Source organism: Vulpes lagopus, chromosome 20 (assembly GCF_018345385.1).
Source record: "Vulpes lagopus strain Blue_001 chromosome 20, ASM1834538v1, whole genome shotgun sequence".
NCBI lineage: Eukaryota > Metazoa > Chordata > Mammalia > Carnivora > Canidae > Vulpes > Vulpes lagopus.
Window position 1 is genome coordinate 28,263,089 of NC_054843.1, and position 25,617 is coordinate 28,288,705.

The 25,617-nt window shown below is 34.2% G+C and overlaps 1 protein-coding gene across 1 annotated transcript in view; it reads left to right on the forward strand.

The window, feature by feature from the left end:
• Nucleotides 1-15,888, forward strand: part of LIPI (lipase I) — a 58,321-nt gene extending 42,433 nt beyond the window's left edge. Inside the window, exons 9-10 of the mRNA XM_041735184.1 lie at nt 4,747-4,923; nt 15,661-15,888. Coding sequence (XP_041591118.1) covers nt 4,747-4,923; nt 15,661-15,748 — 265 coding nt within the window. The 3' untranslated portion in view covers nt 15,749-15,888. The remainder of the gene's footprint in view (nt 1-4,746; nt 4,924-15,660) is intronic.
• The last annotated feature ends 9,729 nt before the right edge of the window (nt 15,889-25,617 follow it).

Genomic DNA, 25,617 nt, shown 5'->3' on the forward strand with positions numbered 1-25,617 from the left:
ATTTTTCATGAAGGAATATAAAACATGGCTGATATATTCATGGTAAATCTGTCTATGTAAGCCTGGCCAAAGAGTTTATTGTCTGTTAACAATTCTTTGCTAATAGTTTTGATCATACTTTGGGATTTGAACTGTTTCAGACACAAGGGACACAGAGACTTTTAAATCAACTTTTGTTTCTCTTTTCAAAATTAAAATGGAATATTTGCTCACTGTAGAAAATGTCTCATATATATGAGAATCATATATAATTATATCATCCAAGGATGTTCACATTTACTATTTGGTCTACAACTATGTTTCCTCCTTTTCCTCTGCCTCCTTGTTTCCTTCCTCTTTCTTCTTGTACACACTCCTTTTTACCTAGCAAAATTAGGATCTAACTGCAAATGTGTCTTTTTTTTTATACTGAATACTACAGTATGATCATTTTTTTCCACTAATATTGTTCACACATTATAATATGATGCCAAGGGATCCCTGGGTGGCGCAGCGGTTTGGCGCCTGCCTTTGGCCCAGGGCGTGATCCTGGAGACTCGGGATCGAATCCCACATCAGGCTCCCGGTGCACGGAGCCTGCTTCTCCCTCTGCCTATGTCTCTGCCTCTCTCTCTCTCACTGTGTGCCTATCATAAATAAAATAATTTAAAAAAATAAAATAAAAAAAATAATATGATGCCAAATATATCAATACATCAATATAGGATTTTAAACAGAAGGTACCAATTTTGGACATTCTGGATAAAATGATTCTCCCAGAGTATGAGTAATGGAGAGGTTAGAGTGGTACAAGTCCAGAGAGGTGGCTGCTGTAGTAATTTATGTGAAAGATGATGAAGGCCTGAACTAAATCTGTGGAAGTGTTTTTTTTCTTAGGATTTAGAATAAATGTGTTTTTATGATTAATTAAATGTCTGAAAGTGAAGGAAGGAAACCAGTTTCAAGATAACTGTTTAAGTTATGGTGCTCTTTACTGAGCTAGAAGGTCATGGAGAGGAGCCAATTTAATCAATCAATCTAATATATTGAAAGCTCTATAGGCCAATAGCTGTACTAGAAATTAGGAATACAATTCTGGGCAAATTAGATTTCTGTCTTTACATAATTTCTATCTACTGCAGCAGATAGACTTTATAAATACATAATATAAATAAAATGACAATGCTCATCATTCTTCTATTCAAACAATTTTTAATGTGTGCCTACATTGAGCTCATCAGGACTATCCTAAGTGCTGAGGATACTGTGATGAGAAAAATAGACATAGTTCTACCCTCATTAAAGTTACAGTTTAATGAAGGGTATAACAGTAATCAAAAATAAATACAAATATATAAATAAAATATGAAAAATGTCTTGAGGCAAATTATAGTATGTATGGAAACATAAAATAAGGGGCAGTGAGGTCACTAAATGTTTCTCTAAGGACATTTCATACTAGTTGAGACCGGATGATGAGCAGGAATTCATCTGCTTTGCTATATTCCTGGCAGAAGTTTCAACAAATGCATAGATCCTGAAGCCAAGGGAACATAGCCCATTTCAGGAAATAAGGAACTTTATAATGTCTTAAAATGGAGGCAAGGAAAGCAAGAGAGTAATAGAGAGGTAGAAAGCCCCTAAATTTTATAAGAATTAGAACTTGTAGGGCATTTCTAGGATTATATTTTACTTACTGGGAAAATGAAAACCACTGAAATATTTTAGTTGGGACAGTCTGGTTGGAGCCAGAATTGGATCTTTATTTTGGAAAAACAATTAGATCACAGCGGGTTCGTGAGGGAAAAGACAGGATGTTGTTGCAAGAATATAGACAAGGAAGGAACAATTGTCTCTCGAGTGCTTGAAGTGGAGATAGAAACTGAGGATGGATTCAAAGCAGATTCAGGATATTTTGTAGGTATAGTCAGTAGAAATTTATGAGAGTTTGGAAGTAGGGGTTGAAAGAAGGGATGATATATCAAGGGTGGATCCTTATTTCTGGCTTGGGTAATAGGTGGTGGTGCCATTTAAAATGATAAATAAATTTATAAGCTGTGAGGTTTTTTTAATATTTATATTTATTTTTTGTTGTTTTATGAGAGATGGTTGTTGGGGAAGATATCATTTCGATTTGAACCTACTGAGCTTTAGACAGCCTTGGGATATCCAAGTGGATATGGTAAATAATAGTAGGTAGTATGTCTGGATCTCAGCAGATAGAGCTTAGCTAGAGGCAGAGATTTGATGATCATGAGCAAATGATTGGTATTTGAAACCTTTGAAGTGGGTATAAAATTGTAGGGAAAGATAGCATGTTCCCATCTGGATATACTGACTTTGTAGTATCTCTGAGAACTCTACATAAGGTCTTGGAGGGAAATTAGAGGTATGGTCAGTGATGTTATATTACATGAAAGAGGAAGTAGTAATAGTGCCTGGAGGAGCAGAGATGGGCTTTGAGGAGTGTGATGACAAACTTTTTTTGGGCTTGTTTTGAAGAATCAAAAGGAGGAAAAAGCAGGGATAAATGTAAGATGGCACAAGTGCTGGAAGCACCACTGATTGCTATTCATCTGTGCTACATGCGATTGTTGCCTTTGCTCAAGCAAATCATTGTTACCTTGAAATTAATGCAACAATTTTCTTTTAAGATTTATTTATTTATTTTAGAGAGATTGAAAGAGAGAGAGAGCAAGGGGAGAGGCAGAAGGAGAAGGAGAGATAGAATCTCAGGCAGACTCTGTGCTGAGTCAGAGCCCCACACAGGGCTCATTACTACCAATCTGAGGACACAACCTAAGCCAAAATCAAGAGTCAGATGCCTAACCAACTGAACCACTCAGGCATCACAGTATAACAAATTTTTTAAAAAAAATTTTCTTTGTCTCCTCTTCCTTTTTCTTCTCTCTTCTTCCCTTCCTTTTTTCTCTCCTCTACAGCTTCTTCCCACTCTCCCCCTCTCCCTCCCTTTCTTTCCTCCTCCTATTACTTATCCTGCCTCTCCTTCACTTTTTCTGTCTTCCCTTGGAGTTTCCCTTGTAGTTAAGCAGATCCATATTGACCTAACTGACTCCAGGCCTCCACATTTCTGGCACACAGGGATGAGGATTATGAGTAGAGTGATGAAGAGCATTGATGTGACCATGTTTGCACCCCAGCTTTGCATTCACTAGCTTAGGAATGATACTTGTATGCTCTGATATGCAGTTTTCTCATTTGTAAATGACAATACTAATAGTACCTAAAAAAAGGAGTTAAGATACTTGAAGAATGTCAAGTATGTCAAACTTTATTACACTTCTGGGTGCACCAAAAATGCTCAGAAAATTGTACTTATTATATTCTACCTTTATTTTTTCCTTTTGAATCTGGGGCTTTTATAATTATTCCTTTAATTCAGAAATATTTGGTAAAATGGCACAGAACAACAAGGAATTATTATTTGAGTATCCAGTCTATTCAGGAAACTGTGATAATTGTTCAGGTATCTAAAAAGAGAAACAAAAAAGAAAAAAAAGGAAGCATAAGGGGACTTCTTTAATCTTAAACAAATGTACAAGGTAGATACCAAGTAAGAAAAACAAGATGTCCCCTTTTTTCTCAAAAAGTAGTATCCCCAAATAATTTTGCATGGGGATGCATATATTATTATTTTATTTTGTTTTAACTTAATTTAAATTATTTCTTAAATTTTATTTTATTTAGATTCAATTAATTAACAATTAGGAGGTAGAGATCAGTGATTCATCAGTTACATGTAACATCCTGTGCTCATTACATCATGTGCCCTCACTTTTTTTTTTTTTTAGATTTTATTTATTTATTCATGAGAGAGAGAGAGAGAGAGAGAGAGAGAGAGAGAGAGGCAGAGACACAGGCAGAAGGAGAAACAAGCTCCATGCAGGGAGCCCGACACGCGACTCGATCCCGGGTCACCAGGATCATGCTCTGGGCTGAAGGCGATACATAACTGCTGAGCCACCCGGGCTGACCCCATCATGTGCCCTCCTTAGTGCCTATCACCCAGTTACCCCATTCCCTCACCCATCTCCTCCTACCAGCAACCCTCAGTTTGTTTCCTATAATTAAGAGTCTCTTATGGTTTGTCTCCCTCTCTGATTTCATCTTATTTTATTTTTCCCTCCTTTCCCCTATGATCCTCTGTTTTGTTTTGTTTTGTTTCTTAAATTCCACAAATGAATGAGATCATATGGCAATTGCCTTTCTTGGATTGACTTATTTTGCTTAGCATAATACCCTCCAGTTCCATCCACCTTGCAGCAAAAGGTCAGATTTACTTTTACTTGATGGCTGAGTAATAGCTCATTGTATGTATATATACATATATATACACGTATATATACATACATATACGTATATATATCAGTTATGTATATGTAACTGATATATATATATATATATATATATATATATATACCACATCTTCTTTATCCATTCATCTGTCAGTGGACATCTCACCTCTTTCCACAGTTTGGCTATTGTGGACATTGCTGCTATAAACATTGGGGTGTAAGTGCCCTTTCAGATCACTGTTTATATCCTTTGGGTAAATGCCTACTAGTGCAATTGCTGGGTTAATTTTAAAATATTTTAATAAATACTTTAACAAATATTTTATTGTTTGGCCCCATTTTTCCTATAAGATTATTCTTTCTATCCTGCATTTTTAAGATTACATTGACTTAAGAGTTAAATTATATTTTAAATTATTAATATGCTGAGCATATCAAATTTTCTGTTTAGGAAGAATACATCATTTAATAAGCTCCAAGAAGTCAAGGTTCTTGCTCAATTTTTAAATGATATTGTAAGTATTTCAAAGATTGGTTTGGCATATTTTCAGAGCTCAAACTGGCAAAGTTTCACATGCAAATACAACATCCAGCGTGTCAAGTTGCAATCACTTACATATCCAGCAAGGTAAGAAACTAAATTTTGATTTCTGTGTATTATCTTTTAAACTTGAAAATATTGGGCAGCCTGGGTGGTTCAGCGGTTTAGTGTCGTCTTCAGCCCAGGGTGTGATCCTGGAGACCCAGGATCAAGTCCCACGTCAGGCTCCTGCATGGAGCCTGCTTCTCCCTCTGCCTGTGTCTCTGACTCTCTTTCTCTCTGTGTCTCTCATGAATTAAAAAAAAAAAATCTTAAGAAAAATAAACGAAAACATTGAAACGCTAAGAAATATGTTTATTGTGTATTTCAGATTATGTTTTACATAAATATTAGAATATCTAAAATGTGGAAAATGTACTTTTTTGAAATTAAAATTAGTTTGAATGAAACTTAGTTTGGAATCACATTACTTAAGCAAAGAAAAAATCATTTCATTGGAAGCAATAAAAATGAAAAAACATGAGACAAATATCTGCCTTAGAAGTTGATCAATAATTCCTTATATATACATACATGTTTACAGAGTGGTTGAGATTCCTTTTCTACAATTCTTTAGATGGGGTGCAATGGCTGAAAATTCTTTAATGAGGTATAAAGTCAAAGAAGAAGTCATCATGAATTTCAGTGATTTTTCTCTTTCTTTTAAATGTATTTTTATTTGGGAAGAGATAAAACATCCATTTTATTCTATTTTAAGATTTTACATATCACTGGAAATTCAACCCCAAGAATATATTGACAGAAGTGAAGGTCTAGCATATATACAATAATACCATGAGGAAAATCTGACTCTATAATTTTACCATCATATGTCTTGGTTTGCCTGTTACATCACAAATATCTCAATTCCACATCATGACTTGATAGTTTTTTTGAAGATGATAGATTCCAGCAGTATTTTTCCTAGTCTATTTAATATGCTTTTCTTAGTTCCATGTTCTCACAACTGAAGAGGTTTTCCTATTATTCTTGTCCCCACAATATTGATGTACATGCTCACCATTGTAGAATTCATATTTCCACAAAAACACCTCTGTGAAAGCATTAAGAACCACTAAGACCTCTTTAATGAGTGGATCATCTCTCTATTTGGATATGTAACTTGTGATTTGTGATTTGTGTCAACTGAGAGCCAGTAACAATGGATTTGTGGATTGCTAGAAATTTCTCTTAGCTGGTGGTAGGGCTTTCTTTTTATTTCTCTTTATGTTTCTGTATTTATATATTTGATTCCCTACTTGCCTTTTTATAAGTGTTGCACATTGTAAATAAGAATTTTTGGAGAAAAAAATAATAAATGATAAGAATATGCATTAAGACAAGGTCTATATTAAAAGAGAATTGCAAAGATTCTTTGAACTATAAATTATTTTGTAACTTTCTGCATGAGAATATTTGGTCACTCAAAAGTCAATAAGTAAGATGTTATAGTGGAAAAAATCTAGGGATAACTTTATTGTTCTTTGTCTTTGAAGTTCCTACAAAAAAATACCAAGATATAGGGAAATTTTCAGCTAGGAATATTAGCAACACCATCCCCTGCCAAAGTATACTAGAGAGAGACAGACACACATCAGGGGGGTCATGTTTGAAAGACTAGAGTTGAAGACTTTTAATCTTCATCTGATCTCCATATAATTATATTACCTTTTTAAAGACATTATTAATGCCCCACCTCTGTACTTATTATCTTAAAGATGCAAAACATCTACTAAACATAAGAATAAAACTCTATTTGTAGTCTCCAAAAGCTAAGTTTAAAGGGGCCAAGGTTGTCGCATCATCAAAACTCCCCTTATCTACCCCATTAATACCTGTCTGAGCATGAAGGAGGTGAGAATGAACAGAGGAGTTTAGAAGTCGTAATTTTATATATTAAATGTAAAGACTTCATATTGTCCCAGAATAAAGTCTTCTGCCTATATATAATTTCTGGAAAGAGAAAAAAAAAGTTTCCTCTTTAGTCTGAAGATGTAAACAAACTACACTTTTTTTTTTTTAAGATTTTATTTATTTATTTGAGAGGGAGAGAACAAGCATGAGTTGGGGCGGGGGGAGGTGGAGAGAGAGAGAGAAGCAGGCTCCTTGCTGAGTGGGATTCCCAATGAGGAGCTTGATCCCAGGACCCTGGAATCATGACCTGAATCTAAGGTAGACACTTAACTGACTGAGCCACCCAGGTACCCCCAAAATACACCTGCTAATAGCTGTGGGCATTTGCCAATTAAGGCAAAATATTAATTAACCATCACTTTACCTGTTTCACTAAATGACTTATTCATTAAAGAACTTTCCCCTGCTGCTTAGAGGTGAAGCAAGAGGCCAGCTCCTACCACCTTGTCCCTCACCCTTTTGTCTAGTCATCTTTTTTTAAAAATTATTATTGTTGTGTGGTAAGAGCATTTAGCATGTGTTTTACTCTCAACAAATTTTAAAGTGTGCAATACAGCATTGTTTACTGTAGGCACAATGTTGTACAGCAGAAAAACAAATTCTTGCTACTACAAGACAGAAAATCCAACCACAAATCCCTAAAGATAAAGGGGACTTGTAGCCAAATGAATCTGAAAATCCACTAAGAAGATATGTCTCCTGGCTTAGCTGCATTCAAAGAACCAAGAGCATTTCTGTGCTGTCTCTTGGCTTTGCTGTTCACATTACTTCATCTTCGGTCTTTATAATACCAAATTGGCTGCTGCTTGATTCCAAGTTCATATCTCATGAGGATGGGTGGGGAAAGAGTTTTAAAGTCTCTTTGCATGTCGCTGACTTTGGGCAAGTACATACCTTTGAACCTCACAGTGTGGTCAGGGAAATAGATTCTTCTGATTGGCCAGGGAGATAAGTCCTATGGTTTATGCTTATTCTGCAATAAGATGGAACCAAATCCAGTCAAAGTTATATATTGAGAGTGGGATGAAGACTTTTAAAGGTATTATTACCAGAGAAGATAATATTAGCTGAAAGGGAATAGAAAGGTGAAAAAAAAAAAGATAACAGGACACTACAGAGACTGAAAATATTTTGATAAATCAGGCAAAACATTAATTAAAAGTAGATTGGTTTATAATGTATCCTACTGAAGTTAAGTATTGATGTAACAACAACAACAAAAAAATCCGTAACGTTCTGATTGATTGGCTGAAGTAAGATATTGATGTAACAACAACAAAAAATCGGTATTATTTTGATTGGCTGAATGAGTGAAGGCAATAAATGAATAGCTAAGCTGGATCACTCAAATTCAGATTTTTCAAGATCTGAATACTTCAAACAATTCTGGGGTAAGTTAAGTTTTTTAAGTGGTTGTATTTATTATTCTGGATGGCTATAATGTAATATTTTGCCTGATAAGGCAATTTGAGATTGAACATTGTAGTAACTCCTCAAATAATTTACTCCAATATATCATGGAGGGCTATGTATAACTTTAGATACTTTGTCCTTTTCCAAATTAATTAAATATTTAAATCCGTAATTTTGCAGCTTTGCCCTGATGGCCTTACTTACTTCCTACTGACTTTATTGATTATTTAATATTGCATTTAGTTGAATAGTTTCAAGATTCTTTTGAAAATATGATACATGAAACTTAGATTTAATAAGAGTATTTGATTAATAAAAGGCAGAATTGTCTAACTTGGAGAGTAAACTCAGAAAAAACAATCTACAGTTCAATCACTTGTGCAGAAGTCTTAGACATTCCAATTCTTTTAAACTGCCTGGCTAAATGTGCAACAGTACAATACTTTGGGAGAATGTAAGATTTGGACCTCTGGATCTCTGAAGATTGTCTTAAGGTAGAAATTTTGACAAATTAACTTTACTAACTGTATACTTTTCCAAAGTCTGTTCATCCATCTTGAAACTTTTCCTCCATCTTCACTATCCACTTTTTCCTAGGTCCCCAAATTATGCTTTCTAGATCACTGTAATTTTGAGAGGTTACAGGTAAGGAATCCCAAATCATGTCAACAGTGTGAATAGCACATCTGTGTTTCTATATATAATGTAAGCTACGCCTCATATAAAAAGAATTAAGTAGTTTTAGGATGATTGGTAGTGAGCTTTCATTTTATATATTATTAGAGTCATTATTGAGCAAAAAAGATATTCTACCTAAATATATTTAGAAATTCAGTATTTAAATCATCATATTAAAGGATAAGATATTTTTATTTATATTATTCTAAGATTGCTTGTTCTGGATTAAAATTCTATGTATTTTAAAAATATTTGATAATTAAAATAAGTGGTTCTCGGGGCACCTCGGTGGCTCAGTCAGTTAAGTGTTGGACTCTTGGTTTTGGCTCAGGTCATAATCTCATGGATGGCGAGATATAGCCCTATGTTGGGCTCCAGGCTCAGTGGGGAATTTGCTTCAGAATTCTCTCTCTATGCCCCTCTCCCCCAACTCTCTCTCTCTCTCTAAAATAAATAAATCTTTTAAAATTTTTGCTTTAATTTGCTTAGAAGTTATGATGACATAATTCTAATTGGTAATTGTATAATTGGACAATGTAATCAGGGCTTTTCAGGTTGTAATGATAAAAAGTACAGCACATATTTTCACTATGCTGTTGGTTATGATTATAGTTATGACAGAAATATCGAATAATCAATATAAATCTTAACAACATTCAGTTAAAAATACATTACCTAAGTAAATATGTAAGTATTATAGCAAATATAAATGTATTTTTCAGTCAATCCTTCTGGTCATTAAAATAGTTGCTTTTCTTTTCTATATTTGTCTTGTAATTTATTCTAAATATTTTCAGTGGCACTATATAAAAATATGTATTTGGCTGATGGTCGATACTCAATTAAAGCAATTCTTTCTTTTCATTTCTCTTCCCTCCTTTTGTTGGTCCCAATTTAACTTTCCTTATACCTCATTTTATCTATAAATACACAGATGAAACAATAGACTGACCAAGCCAATAATTATATGAAATGGATTTGTTTGTTTTGCTAAAGCAATTCATCAATAAAATGCCTCATTCCCAATACTTCTGTGAAACTCTAAATTTCATGTTCCATATAAATACTCTGACCTTCTTGTAAAACTTTTATTCATTACTACTTTTGAAACTTATCTAAACTCTGTATTTGCTTTACCACACTACCTACTCTGGTAATGCTGTAATCAGAATCCTTGCCCACTGGAGTTGTTGGGGATATAGAAGACTCTGAGAGTTGATTAAGAACTTGAGAAAAGAAAATTTGTATTGACTGCAATTTCATTTCATAAAGTGGAATCTATCATCTGAATTATTTTCCCTAACTCAATTTACCTTCGTTTTTAGGGAACTAGTACATAAGGAAGGGATTTTTTTCTTTTTTTTTTCTAAGGTGTGTGTTTTGCCTGATGTTCATGTTTTAGGGGCAATTCTAATCTACCAAGGGAGGATGACTTTTTTGAAGATGTAGACATGAGGAGGATACCTCTAAGTTTTCTTTTTCTATTAGTAAACTGCTTATAAGACGAATAATAGTGGTTAAGTTTGTTTAGATTTACTACATCGCAGACACTACTTTGCAACCTTTGCAATACCTCTCTGAAGTATTTATTTTATTAGTAAGGGAATAGAAACAGGTTTTATATAACATATCTAAGGTTTCTCAGCTGAGAAGTGCCTTTGCAATGATTTGAAGCCAGACTTTTCTTTGGTTTTTAATGTTGTTTTTTTTGTTTTGTTTTAGTTGCTGTTATTTTCATAGGAATAAACCTTTTCCCTAATTAATATAGTGAATTATTCTCATTATGGAGTATTTGGAAAATTTAATTCAAATGTAATGTGACAACTAGGAGATATCACTGTTAATATTTTGTCATGCTTACTTACAATCACACATGTTACAACTGAATCATGAATCTAATTATTTACATTAAATTATAGGCTGACTTTCTGGGTAGAATAATACAGCTTATTCACTGTGGTAACTTCAAGCATCATTGTTTACATAGATCACAGGGTAAACATAATGTATTTGGAGCTGTGCAATACCATGGACTTGATTAGAAGCATTTTTTTCTTCCAAAATATAAATTAATGGCTGCCATTATATTCCATCTTTTGCGGAATATTCAAATTAGTCTTTCCTTTATTGTTAGACATTTGGTAGGGTTTTTTCCCCCCCACCAATGCTTGCTTACCTATGTAAATACTATCTATGCATGGAAAACTATCTGTACAGTAAAAAATTTTCTTGTTTCATATTCATAGAAGGAATGTCAAGGAGGAGGTACATTTTCAAATCTTCCACCTCAGCATGTAATGTTTACACCTTGATACAGATTGTTGGTGAGCCTACAGGCAGTGGTTGTTTTCTCCAAGTATTTCTCCTTTTTAAGTCATTTATTATAAGGGAAAAGGAAAGGATAAAAGGCAGACGGATATGTTCACTATTATATGTGACTCCCCATCTTAATTATTTTTACATAGATAGATAATGTACACAATTTATTCATTGGTTAACAGTAAAAAATAGGGTAAGGTAATTGGAATATGCTGTAGAGCACAAAGAAGCATGTGTGTAATTTAAAATTTTATGTAATATCTAGACAATGGATAGACAATGAAAATTTACTAAATTTATAAAATTTAAATGTAATTGTTTCTACTCAAGGGGGAAAAAACCCTAAAACATATTTTATGGGTGGTTAGCAAAACTCTTAACATTTCCTGCTGGCTGGGGATGCTAACAGATGCTTGAATGAAATGTATCCTTTAAGTTTAATTACCTAGATAATTGCCATAACCGTTTAGTTGTTTTTCCTATTTAGATCTGTCCATACAGATAATATGCAATTAATGAGAATTAGCACTGCCAAATTACTGGGAATGTGAGTTTTAAAAATATGATGCCTTATGGTCCAGATAAACTGTGGATGCATTCAACCAGTAATTATCTCTCTGTAACAAACTCTGATAGACACTACAGCATAGTTCTTCTTCAGGGCATTTCCAGTAGAGTAGGGCATTTGAACTTAGGGACTGAGAGGAATATTGACAGTAGAGGTGACCTCAGATGACTTACTGAGAAAACTTGGATGAAAAATCCTTTTTAAAACTTTACTTAACAATAAAATGAAAGCAACAACAACAAGAACAAAACAGTAAAATGTACTTTTTTTGGTATATGGTGCCATGAATTTTGATACATCCATAGAGTCATGTAATGACCATCACATTCAAGATGCAGAGCATTTCCATCAATTACAAAAACTGCCTTGTCCTACCCCCTTATTTTCAACCCCACTCCTACTCCCTGGCAACCACTGTCTCTAGTTTTGCCTTTTCCAGAACATTATATAAATGGAATCATATAGTATGTAGCCTTTTGCGTATGACTTTTTTCACTTAGCTTCATACATTCAAAATGCATGCATTTTGTTGCTCACACCAATGGAATGTTATTGATGAATAGTATTCCATTGTATGTATATACCACAGTTCGTTTATCCACTCACCAGTTTGAAGACATATGGTTTGTTCACAGTTTTTGATATCTATCTATGAATAAAACCAACATAAATATTTGCATGTAGCTTTTTATGTGAACATACGTTTTCATTTCTCTTGGATAAATACCTAGAAGTGAAATTGCTGGGTCATTCTGTAAGTATATGTTTAATTTTATATGAAACTGCCAGACTGTTTTCCAAAGTGACTGTACATTTTGCATTCCCACTGGCACTTAGCAGAGTTTCATTGCTTTCCTGCCTCATCAAATCTTGCACCTTCACCAGTTTTTGGTTGTTTGGTTTTTATTTGTCCCCATACTAATAGGTATGTAGAGACTGTGTTTTTAATTTGGATTTCTCAAATAACAAATGATGTTGATGACTTCCGCCATTTAATTGAGGATATTTACGTCATTTGGTTTAATGTGATTATTGATAGGGTTGCATTTAAATCTATCATATTACTGTTTTGTTTTTTATTTGTCCCATCTGTTTTTCGTTACCAGTTTTGTCCTTGTCTGCCTCTTTTGGATAAAGAGTCATCTTATGATTACATTTTATTTCCTTATTGTGGTTTTATGATAATTATTATTAACTCTGATTATTTTAGTGGTTTCTTTGGGTTTTATATTATAATCCTTAATTTATCAGAGTCTACTTTCAAGTGAATTTTACCGTTTCACATTTAACATGAGAACGTTACAGTAGAATAATTTGATTTCTCCCATCCTACCTCTTGCGTTGTTGTTAGCATACATTTTACTTGTACATATGCTAAAAACTCCATAATACAGTGTATTGTTTTTGTTTAAAGAGTCGATCTATTAAAGATATAAAAATATTAGGCTATAAGGATTAAGGTTTTTTGTTTGTTTGGTTTTTGTTTGGTTTTGTTTGGTTTGGTAGTGTGGGTCTGCTGATGTGAATTCTTTCAAGTTCTGTGTATCTAAAAATGTCTTTATAATGCCTTCATTTTGAAAAATCATTTCTCTGGATATAGACATCTAGTTTGACAGATTTTTTTTTCTTTTTTAAGTTCATTTAGTTAAAAGTTTCTGGACTGTCTTCTACCATGAATTGATCCTAATAAGAATTCCTTTGTTCTTGTGAAGATAATAAAACTTTTTTTCTCTGGCTGGTTTTAAGGTTGTCTCCTTACCACCAATTTTAAGTAGTTTGGTTTATGATGTGTCTTGTAATTTTCTTCACATCTCTTGTGTTTGATATTTGTTGACCTTCTTGGACCTGTAGGTTTATAGATTTCATCAAATTTCATCTGAAATCATAATTATTTTCTGAAATATATTTTTTCATGTCCCTTCTCTCTCCTATCCCTTTGGGGACTCTAATTTCAAGTTCATTAGTCTGCTTGAGGTTATCCCACCGCTTACCGATGCTCTATTAATTTTAAAATTTCATTTTCTCTCTGTATTTTATTTTGAATAGTTTCTGTTGCTATGTCTTCAAGTTCACTATTATTCTGCAATGTTTAATCTACTATTAATCCCATCCAAGGTATTTTTCATCTCATACATTGTAGTTTTTAGCTCCGGAAGTTGATTGAGATTCTTTTTATATCTCCCATGCCTCTATTTATCTATTTGGACATAAGGAATAAAGTTACAATAATTCTTTTAATGTCCCCTGCTGAGTCTTACATCTGTGCTGGTTCTGGGTTCATTTCAATTGGTGACCCTCAGAATACATGATATCAAAATCGGAGTCATGACAGAGGAGGTAGACAGGCTTTTAACAATGTAAAACAAAGAAAATTAATTTTTCTTACAAATTTGGTGAAATTTAACTTTGGAGAGGTGTTGTAAATCTGCCTAAACTGTCTTGTAATGCTTGCAAAGACTTTGTAAAATGTGGAATATTAAATTCAGAAATATGCATTTATTATATTGCTGATTGAACATATTTTAATGGTAGTGGAGTTGTGAGCTTTATGTGTAGAAAAGAAATAACAACACACTTGCCTTGATATTACATTGTAAATAAGTGAATAGGATAATTAAGACTGAGGTAATTTACCTATTATTAATAAGTCCAACGACACACTTGTTCTACTATCATAACTGAAAAATGAGGTGGATCGAGGAGATCCAGAATGGTGAAGGCACAGTCAGTGAATAAGGGACATAGTGGGATAAATAAAGAATTGACATAAGCATAATTATATATATATATACACATTTGTTTAGAAAAGTGGTAAAATCATTCCTATACTTATTTCTTAATAAAGAAGGCAAGTCGATGATCTTTGATAATGTAACAAAAAGCTACTTTTGCTAACACCTAAAACTCTTATAAGATTGAAGTATTACCATTTTACATTTACTTTTATGCCTTTATGGAAGATACTGTAGTATTCTGTACCACTTTTTGTAATTAAAAATGAATGTCTATATTTTATTACTTTTAAACATATTAGCAGGTGTAGAAAATTATTTATTTAAAAACTGAATAACTTAACCTAAAAATGCTGTTGAATATTTAAAAACTTGTTCAGTGATATCCTAACCAAACTAGAAGGAGCCTGGGAGCAGTGTATATCTTGAACTAAAGCAATGCATTTGTCAAGTAAATGTGAGCTCTCAGCACCTGTGCAGTTGAATTGCCCCTTTTCCTTGACTAAGTTACTATTGCTCACACAGGAAATTTCCATTTATTTCGACCATTTTTTTCTTTAGCTCCTTTTCTGAACTTTAACCATTTTTTTCTTATCCTACTTGATTACCTTATTAAGGTTTTTAAAAATGTTTTTAAGATTTTTAACTTTAACTTTAAGATTTTTAAAACTTTTAGAAGTCTTCAAATGATAAATATACAATCTCTCCAAGATACAGGATTCTTTACTCATTATTATTTCTACTTTAGTAGGTAGAAAATAGGATTGATTAGATTATTAGAATATTTGTGTATGCAATTAAGCCCCATTCTTTAATGGTGGCTATCATAGTAGAAAAAATGGCCCAGCCACTAAGCACTGAGTTCAGGCTTCAGCTATTTCACTATCCAAAAATATCTCTCATATAAAGTAAGTATCCCAATGAAGCATCAAGGAGAGAAGGAATTGAAACACAGAGAGTTTTTTCTTTTTTATAAATATTGTGTCTATTTCATCCCTGTGTAGCCAAATGAGATGAAATGGAAGCGATGCTATAGGTTTGTCCCTGCATTTGGAAAACTAATTAATTACAGACATTGAATAGCCTAATGTTTATGAGGGAAAAAATAAACTTTGCTGCTTTTTACTAATAGTTATTTCCTTTCTTTTTCTCTTTCGACAGGCCACCACTTTGCATATACAATTTTGTACTTATAGAAAGTGAAGAAGTATTTCTCAATCCAAGCATATGTACATCAAAGGAAGTATAAAATGTCTTCTGCCATCAAATATAAAAACTTGTTTGTGAATTAAAGAATTTGTAAATGAGAACAATGTATTTGTTTAGAATACATTGTTCAATCTGAGATTTCTATATTTCTAATTCCCACATAAATTTTTAAAATAAAAAATATAGAAAAATATTAAAATGCATATGGTAAAGAATTCTGAGTATATTTTTTTCTTTTTTAAAGATTTTTTTCTATTTTACTTGAGAGAGAGAGCACAAGCAGGGGGAGGGAGAGGAACAAGCAGACTCCATGCTGAGTGTGGAGCCAGATGTGGGGCTTGATCCCATGACCTGAGATCATGACCTGAACCAAAATTAAGTCAGATGCTCAACCAACTAAACCACCCAGGTGCCCCACATTCTGAATATATTCTAAAAGCTGTTTATTTCTGTTTACCTCAATTAAATATTTATTTAAATATTAATTTACCTCAATTAAATATTTATCATTGAATATTTCCCTTAATTACTTATTATTAACAGATGCTATGCTTTTTAGAGAAAAAGAAATTGATTGCTTCAATACACTCTCTAAATAGTATAATTCTCTATTTCTCAGACTGTAATAGTACAATAAGTGAGCATATATATATATATATATATATATAATTTTAAGTTTGTCACTTGGATTAATGTAATCTTGTAAACATAGATATAACCTCTAGGGATCTATTTGGTGTTTAGTGCTCCATTTGATCTTTTTGGCATTGTAATTAATTTTGTTTCTATGGAGCACAATAACATATGGGTCTGTAATCCTTAAGGGCAATTCTTGGGTCCATTTACTGATGGTGTGAACTGAGTAGCTGAACTTATCTCACCATGTCTTAGTCATCTGAGAATTTTTGTGAACATTGAGTCAATATTTTAACTAATGTCTGCCCATAATGATAATAATAATAAAAATACTGATAGCTAACACATGCATCACTGTCTTCCTACACAGTTTAATGACTTATATATATCAATTCATTTAATCCTTACAAAAACCCTATGAGGTTGGCCTTGTTATTTCCACTGATGAAGAAATCGAGGGATTCCTGGGATTTGCTTTCTCTCACTGATGTCTGAATACTCCCAAGGTTTGTTTCATATGTTTCTAAACCAATCTGTTGACTACAGTCACAGTCTCTATACTTTTGAGTTCCTGCTTTATTAGTTTGCAGGGGCTTGCATAACAAAATACCACTGACAGAGTGGCTTAAACAACATAAATTTATTTTCTCATAGTTCTGGAGGCTGAAAGTCTAAGATCAAGGCATCACTAGGCCTGATTAATTCTGAGGCCTCTCTCCTTGACCTGCAGAGGCTGCCTTCTTGCTGTTTCCTCACATAGTCTTTCCTCTGTGCATGGTATCTGCTTCATGTGTCTGGATTTCCTCTTCCTATTAAGACACTGGTCAGATTGAGTAACCCCCTGCCCCCTGTCCCAATGGACTCATTTTAACTTAATCACTTCTTTAAAGATCCCTGTCTCCAAATATAGTCACATTCTGAAGTACTGGGGGCTAGAGCTTTGGAATACGAATTTGGGAGGGCACAGTTCAGTACATAACATCTGCCATGACTCATTAGCCTAATAAGTCTTTTGAATGTTAACTGGGGCCATTGTGTGAAGACCCTTGATATATTAGTTGTGTGTTCCAGGCAGAAACAAATAGAAGGCTTCTTGCTTTTTGTCTAGGAATTTGATCATTGCAGCCTGCACCTCAGCTGTCTGGCAGTCCTTGAAAACAGCTCCATCAGTTTCTGTTTCAGCCCTTCACTCCGTAGGCCTCTGACTCAAGTCTGCAGAGATACCTGTTTTCTCCTCTCCTCTCTGTCAGGTTAGGCATTTGCTCACAGACTTCTCATATATATATTTTTAAGGTTTTATTTATTTATTCATGAGAGATACAGAGAGAGAGAGAGAGAGAGAGAGAGACAGAGACATAGGCAGAGGGAGAAGGAGAAGCAGGCTCCCTGTGAGGAGCCCGATGTAGGACTGGATCCTGGGACTCTAGGATCATGCCCTGAGCCAAAGGCAGATGCTCAGTGGCTGAGCCACCCAGGGGTCCCAGACTGCCCATATTCTTAAACTACAAACCCCTCATGTAACTTCATTTTTCTAATCCCCTCCAATTAATTTTCCAGATATCCCCAGCAACTTTTGAGTCTCAGTTTATGATATTAATGACATTTAAAATTAAATAAAATGCACTGTTCCACTGTGCATTTTTCCTGGTTGTTTAGAGTCTCTGGGAAATAGAGGAACTTATTTCATAATATATTAATGGATCCTGCAACCATCATAATAAAACTTCCTTGCCATAGGTGATAGAATCTCTCAAGGATAACTTGAAGATGTAAACTTACAAAATATTTTTAGGTTTCCATATTGCAATAACTTCTCCAGGATCCTAAATACCGCCCCCAACTTTTTTTTTTTTTAAAGATAAAGGCAGATAAGGGAAGAAGGCTTTGATTCCTCTGACCTCAAGTTCATAGTCTTCAAGCAATATTTTTAATATATATTTTTTTAATTTGTGGAAATCATAGATCAAAAATAAAAGAGGAAAAGAATGCACCTTTTGGAGGATCATAGTGAAGCACAGGTTTCTAAGGCAATTATCTGGGACAACAAAAGGTACAAATAGACATTATGCACAAAATATATTATGCCAGGCTGCTTTGAAGACATGCTGTTCTGGAACAGATAGAAAAGAAAGCAGAGAGATGAGATGTTTAAATTCTTATCTTTTAGAATGCCTACTTGGCATGAATCACAGAATCAGACTCAACTTTGTCTTTCAAAGCCCTCTCAACAACATAGTTTGATTATTTTTAGGTTAATGTTGGATTTATATAATTAAATACTATATTACTATTTTATTGATATGCCTTCTTTGTGTTTCCATGGAATAATAAACTTTATATTAAAAAAATAAATCACCAACAAAGCAACAAAGCATACCTTTGTTCCCACAATGGTTGACTGAAATGACAAGGAAGTATAATCCTAGACCAACTTGATTTTGTTTGTTTTAATAAACTATAAATTAAAAAAAACCCAAACTGCCTCATTTATAGGCTGTAATACCATTATGATGTACTGGATAATTATTTAATTTGTATGTATGTATGGCCAAAATAGATAAAATAGACAAAATAGAATTTTTATATTCATAAAAGTATTGTTATGGATCATAACATTTATGGACTATGTATTAATCTTTTTTGACATTATAATATTAATAACAAATACATAATGCATACTTACTATAATCAGTCTGTGACAGATTGATTGATTGACTGATTCATAGTAAACTCTACTCTCAATGTAGGGCTTGAACTCACAATCCAGAGATCAGCTCTTCCAACTGAGGCAGCCAGGTGCCCCAACAGTCTGTGTTTTAAGTCCTTGATATGCACTATTTCATTTAGTACTTAACAATGCCCTATAAGTTAGGTACTTTTATTACCTTCAGTGAACAAAGGAAATAAAAGAGGAAAAAAAATCCTTTGAACAATTGACAATACTTGGGAAATATGTTTGTTGTATGTTGCCCATTGAGTATATAATAAGCATTAGGTAAATGTTTGTGGATGAATAGATGGATATTGAATAGGAAGTCAAATCCACTGGAAAAGAAGCATAAGACAAAAAGAAGCCCTGCTATTCAGAAACTGTGATGTGGTTGGTGAGTACCTACCAACTGCCAAGGAGCTTGCTGAATGTAACCATTTAAGCAAATCGCCAGACACATGTACTGGTTTTCTGGCATGTGCCTTTAGGATCTTCGTATAAAGACCCTATTAAAATTACCAAATACCTGAGTCCTGCCCCAAGACAATACAATCTGCTTCTCCAAGTGGCATAAATGACACTGTCAGAGAACATCAGTGGATGACTTTGGGGTTATGAAATGTAGGACTTCATAGCATGAATAACATTTTCATTCATAATTTCTTTTTTTCCCATGAACATGTGGTACATGAAAAAAGAAAGCAATATGGGAGGTGAACAGCTGGTTATGCAGATGGTGTTGAATTGAATTTGGATTTCTGCATCATGGCTTAAGTTTCTGGAATGCTTGGCTCTTGGCTAGGGGTAGAATTATTTCTCACAGGGACATAGAAGAATGTGTTTGCATGTAGGCTAGCAGTCATGATTAAAGTGTTTCAAATGGAACATAATATTGCAGAAAGTGTTTGAAGATTCAAAGCAACAGATCATTCACTCAGATTCTCTAGGACTCAGTTGAATCCTCCTCCAGCTTTCCTGTTTGATACCCATCGGCACCTTCCAGTTCTTAGCTCAGATTTGTCCTCACTTCTCACATGGTCCTTTTCTTGACCTTTGCCATGGCTTACTTGTTATGTCTCCCCAAATCCCTTCTTCCTGTGCTTTTGCCTTCTCTGTTTCCCAGAGATGCTATCATGTCTCTGTTACAGCATGGGCTATTAACTCTTTGCTTACGTGTCTATATCCATTACAAGGATGTGATCTTCCTGAGTAGGACATTTTGTATTATACATCTTTGTACTTTCAGGGCTTAGACAAATGCCTGGCTTATTTCAGTGGTTCCATAAATATTTGTTGAATGATAAATGCAAAATTAAATGAAGCAATAAGTTTCTTTTTTAGCTTAGTCAGGAAGAGTGGGCAGTGACCATTTGATTGCAGGCTATTTAGAAGAACAAAATGTTACAAGCCGTTCAGGTTAGAGATCACAGAGCTCTCATGGTATAGCAAATTTAAGATTAACTGTGTTGTTTTTTAAACTCTTTTCTAAAAATGTAGTAAACCCAGATTTTAACTTAAATTATGTTCATCAAAACAGAGTATTTAAGAATACTTTGCATTTAGAACTGAATTTAAAAAAATTCTTCCACATACATCATTAAAGTATTAAAACATTAACACATAGAAAAATGGTAAAATTCAGGTCTTTTATAATTTTTAAAAATTTTTTTATTTATTTATGATAGTCACACACACACACAGAGGGAGAGAGAGGCAGAGAGAGCCCGACGTGGGATTCGATCCCGGGTCTCCAGGATCCCGCCCTGGGCCAAGGGCAGGCACTAAACTGCCGTGCCACCCAGGGATCCCAAAATTCAGGTCTTTTAAAAACTCCCTGGAAAAAGAAACAATTTGAAGGTTAAAAAAAAGACAAAGTCTGCTGCAAGCATAGATTCTGAAATCACTGGACTTTTGTTAGTTGAACTTGCCATAAGTTGTCAAAGGATTTTTTTACTTTCTAATGTGTGCTAATGTTGTGTTACTCTTTAACATTTAGCAGGAGACATATTTAATTGGGAAAATATCTATGGAAAAAGTTTTCTACATGGGGGTTGTCAAAATAAAGGAAGAATAAAGAACTTAGAAAGTGGGCTTACTCTTAGCAGAAGACTCTTTAAGTTGGGGGGGTATGAGATAAGAGAGAGAGTGACAAAGAATTAGAATTTATTAAGAATACACTTTATCTTAATGATCAAACTAAATGCATTCTCAGAACCACATGACCTAGGACACCACCCCCAAGATACTTTCATTCTGAAACCCAAGATATAGTAATAATGAGTTACTGATCATAGGGACTACCTTATTTAAACCACATTTTCCCACAATCTGTATAAAAAAAAAAACCCACTTGACCAATATTTATAGATTTGAATCTAGGCATAATTTTAATATATTATAGAATATATTATAGAATATATATATAGAATATATATATTAAAGAAAAATTTGGAAGACAACTCAAGGTTATGATGATGGCAACAGCAATGCTGGATTCACCCTTCCCTCCCTTTCATTTGAACAAGTCAGGGAAATACACAGAATCTAGGATTGAAAATATCTTCAATCTAGGAAAACTACTTATAACCTTCCAAATGTCAGGAGGAATTTATAATAACCAAACACAAATGCAATTTGAGGCAGATAGTTGAGTTGTGCGTGGGGTGGGAGAGAGAGGTTGACCCCTTGCACTGTGATTCCATTTCACTTTCCAACCAGAGGTATATGGTAATTTATCAACTAGAACTCAGTAACTTTCAGAGAGCAAAAATATTTTCGCTTTCCACATTCTCCTCCACTATTTCACTTTCTAGTCATCAATAGCCCACACATCCAGGAAAATTAGACTTTGGGGAACAAATATAGACAGACTATGGTGGCTTTCCATCTGTGGTAGATTGTTTCAGTATATTGCCCAATTTGTTCAAATCTCCATGTAATCTTTCTTATAAATAATATCCTCAAGCCCTGAATCTGGACTTGAATATGTGTCTTACTTTGGCCACTGGGACAATAGCAAGCTAAGACCTGACAAATACTTGCTGCACTTGGATCGCAGAGACATCATGTTAAAAAGCCCAAGCTAGACTGCTGAAAAGATGAGACAGGGAATGGAAGAGAATTGAGACACCTCAGCCAACAACTGCAAACCAGCACACAAAAATTGGTAAAATTGGCCCAGACCTGAAGAAGCACAGTAGACTCACAAAATCATGAACTAAATAAATTGGTGGTTGCTTAAGACACTGTTTTGAGATGGTTTATTATGCAGCAAAAAGTCAGGCAACATGCTTTCTGAAACATGAAATAAGGATAGCATGGATCATGGCAAGAAAAACTATGTGCTGCATATAGGATGTGTAAATTAGACATGCCTACAAAGACATGCATGCATTCATTCATTCAAACATGCATTTAATATATGTCATGTGCCTGATATCTTGTTGGAGACAGCCCTGAGTAAAAGATGAGCAGGTTCTTGAACTCAGTAAGTTTCAAGCAAAGAATAAATAAGGCAACGAAAATATAATTTCAGAGAGTGATAAGGTGGCGAGAAAAATAACAGTGAAGAGAGATGGTGATATTAAAGGATTGAGTTAGTTGAAACGGTCAGGGAAAGTCTCCTAGAGAAGGTAATATGACAGAGGCCTGGGTGCCAAGACAGAACCACCCATGCAAGGATGTAGGGAAGAGCATTTCCAGCAGAGAGTGTAGCAAGTGTTATGACCTGAGGAATGGAAGTGTGTTGGAGGAATAGAAAGAAGGCCAGTGGAACTGGCAGTTTAGCATCCAGAGACATAGTTGCAGGAGTTGGTGGTGATGCCATTGGCAGAAGCCAGATTTTAAACATCTTCTTGGCCATGGTAATAGTTTGGATTTTATCCTGAATATAATACAAAACCATTAATATCATTCAAACAGGAGAGTAACAATGTGTTTCAGTATTGGAAAGCGACTTTTAATAGGCAAGTAAATTTGAAAGCAGAAGAACTGCTAAGAAGGCTGTATTATCATGGTTGCTAGGTCTATAGTGTTTTTGTTTTTGTTTTGTTTTGTTTTGTTTTGCTGGTTGTAGTGGTTAGACTTAAGTATTTTGAAGGTAGAACATGTCAACTTATGAAATATGGAAGTTGAGGGAGGAAAGGTCCAGCATGACCTCATCTTAAGTATCTGCAAAACCCTATTTTCAAATAATGTCACATTCTGAGGTTTTGAGTAGCTGTGGATTTGGGGGGTGGGTGGGCACTATTCAACCCAGTACAAAATCCAAAACTCAGCTAAAAAAATAGAAGGGAAATATAAAACTTTATTAAACTACAGATGTCATTTTTAAGATGATAATATGTGTCTTTAGTCAATAGTTTTCACTTAGTTAACAATGTAACAGTCAAGTTACTCTTGGGGAGATCAGAATCAAGGTAAGGAAAGCTGTTATCACTATTGGTAGTTATTTTTATCTGGAAATTTTGCCCAAATAAAATCTGAAATGAAAACATATGTGTATATAAAATACATATAAATTTGATAGACAACAATGAAACTATATATGATATATAGCTTATACAGGTAAATTATGTAATACACTTTAGTAACCTATTATATATTACTACCATCTACAAATACGATTGCCTTTGAGTCCTCCTTTCTAAAGTTATTAGTAGATGGTAATACTGTATGCCAACAAAACAGAATAGAATCAGCTACCCTTGTAACAAGAATGCTGTAAAGTGGTGGGATATAAAAGAATACAGAAAAATTAAAAACTTCTCTATATTACTGAGTTTGAAAACACTAAAACTACTATTTTAAGAAGGATAATTCAGTTCAGCACTATTGTATACCTAGCATGCTATTTTTATGAAACATGGATTTTTTTCTGTTTATATATACATATCAATTGTAGAGAAATGGAAAAACAAAAAGAGGTGGAATTAAAAAAAATCATAATATCCTATTCCTATTAGCATTTCCTCTTAATTTCTGTTTTTCTCTCTCCACTTCACTAATTCATTTCAAACTTGTATCTATGTATAAAAATGTACCTTAAAACATTTTTAGATCAATAACTTAGAATAACTTTAGTCAATAATTTAGAAGGGTCTGAGACACTACCCTACTTGCAAGCTAGCAAGTTTTTCTGCCACAGTTTTATGGTTGCTGGCTGAAGACATAAGACTTCTGTCTCAGAGGAAAAAAACCCGATTGCTCAGAGCAACAGCATAGCCAGAGTACACAACTTTCACAGGGCAACACAAAGGGGTCAAGCGATGCCTGCCCATGGTACTGTAGGAGTACAACCACAAGTTTAGGGAACCTCCATCTTTTATTATGAATGTTCATTTGCCAAGACTTTTCCCCAGAGAAAGACATTCTCTAAATTATACTGGGCAGTAAACAAGCCTAAACAAGCTTTTCCTTTGCTCCAGAAGGAGACACTAATTCTATATTCCAAGTTTGTTTTCTCTACAGACATTGTTGAAAAGGTATTCAAACAAGGCAGCCAGTGCTTGCAAATTGTGCGGAAATGAGACACCCAAGAGCACCCTCCTAATCCAGTTTTTTAAATCAGCTCTTTTTCTACAAAATTATACATCTTTAATATGCTCTCATATTCTAAAATGGTATTAAGAATTACTCTAATTTCTGAGTCTAGGAGGATACTATGAATTTAATTTTATTTAGTGCTACTTTAAATACAAATGATTGAAACAACTAAGTTATTATCTTTATATTATGAAAAAACCCAAAATATTGTGAGATGACATATAAAAATGCCAGTCATCATTCCTAGTTGCAGTAGGGTGTGTAGTGTTTATTTTCTGTTTTAAAATTGATAAACTAGGGCAGCCCAGGTGACTCAGCGGTTTAGCGCCGCCTTTGGCCCAGGGCCTGATCCTGGAGACCCGGAATCGAGTCCCAAGTCGGGCTCCCCACACGGAGCCTGCTTCTCCCTCTGCCTGTGTCTCTGCCTCTTTCTCTATGTGTGTCTCTCACTAATAAATAAATAAATAAAATCTTAAAAAATATAAATTGATAAACTACAAAAAGAGATTAGAATAAATGAATGATTCATTTTCAAATGTAAGCAGTAATTTTTTTTTTTTATGTTCTTTGTTTATGAGAGACACACACAGAGAGAGGCAGAGACATAGGCAGAGGGAGAAGCAGGCTCCCTGTGGGGATCCCGATGCAAGACTTGATCTTTGAATCCCGGGGATCACACTCTGAGCTGAAGGCATATCTCAACCACTGAGCCACTCAGGCTTTGGAAGTGAAATTGGTTTCTGAGGAAAAAAAAGATCTCAGTAGAAATACCCATGAAGTATCATCCCTTAATGGCAAGAACTTCCTGAACACCAGAACACCTAAATTAGGTAGAAGAACTCTAGAGAAGTGCTGGATGTACCAACTGTTATGGTATGAGGCACAAAGATAGATTCAACATGGAACACCTACATTCAAGGCTACCAACCAAGAAGTAAGGAATGTAGTCCACAAGTGTCCCTAAATCTGACCCAAAAAAGCCTGAGAATGGGATTCTTTTTTGAAGCATTTTATCAGAA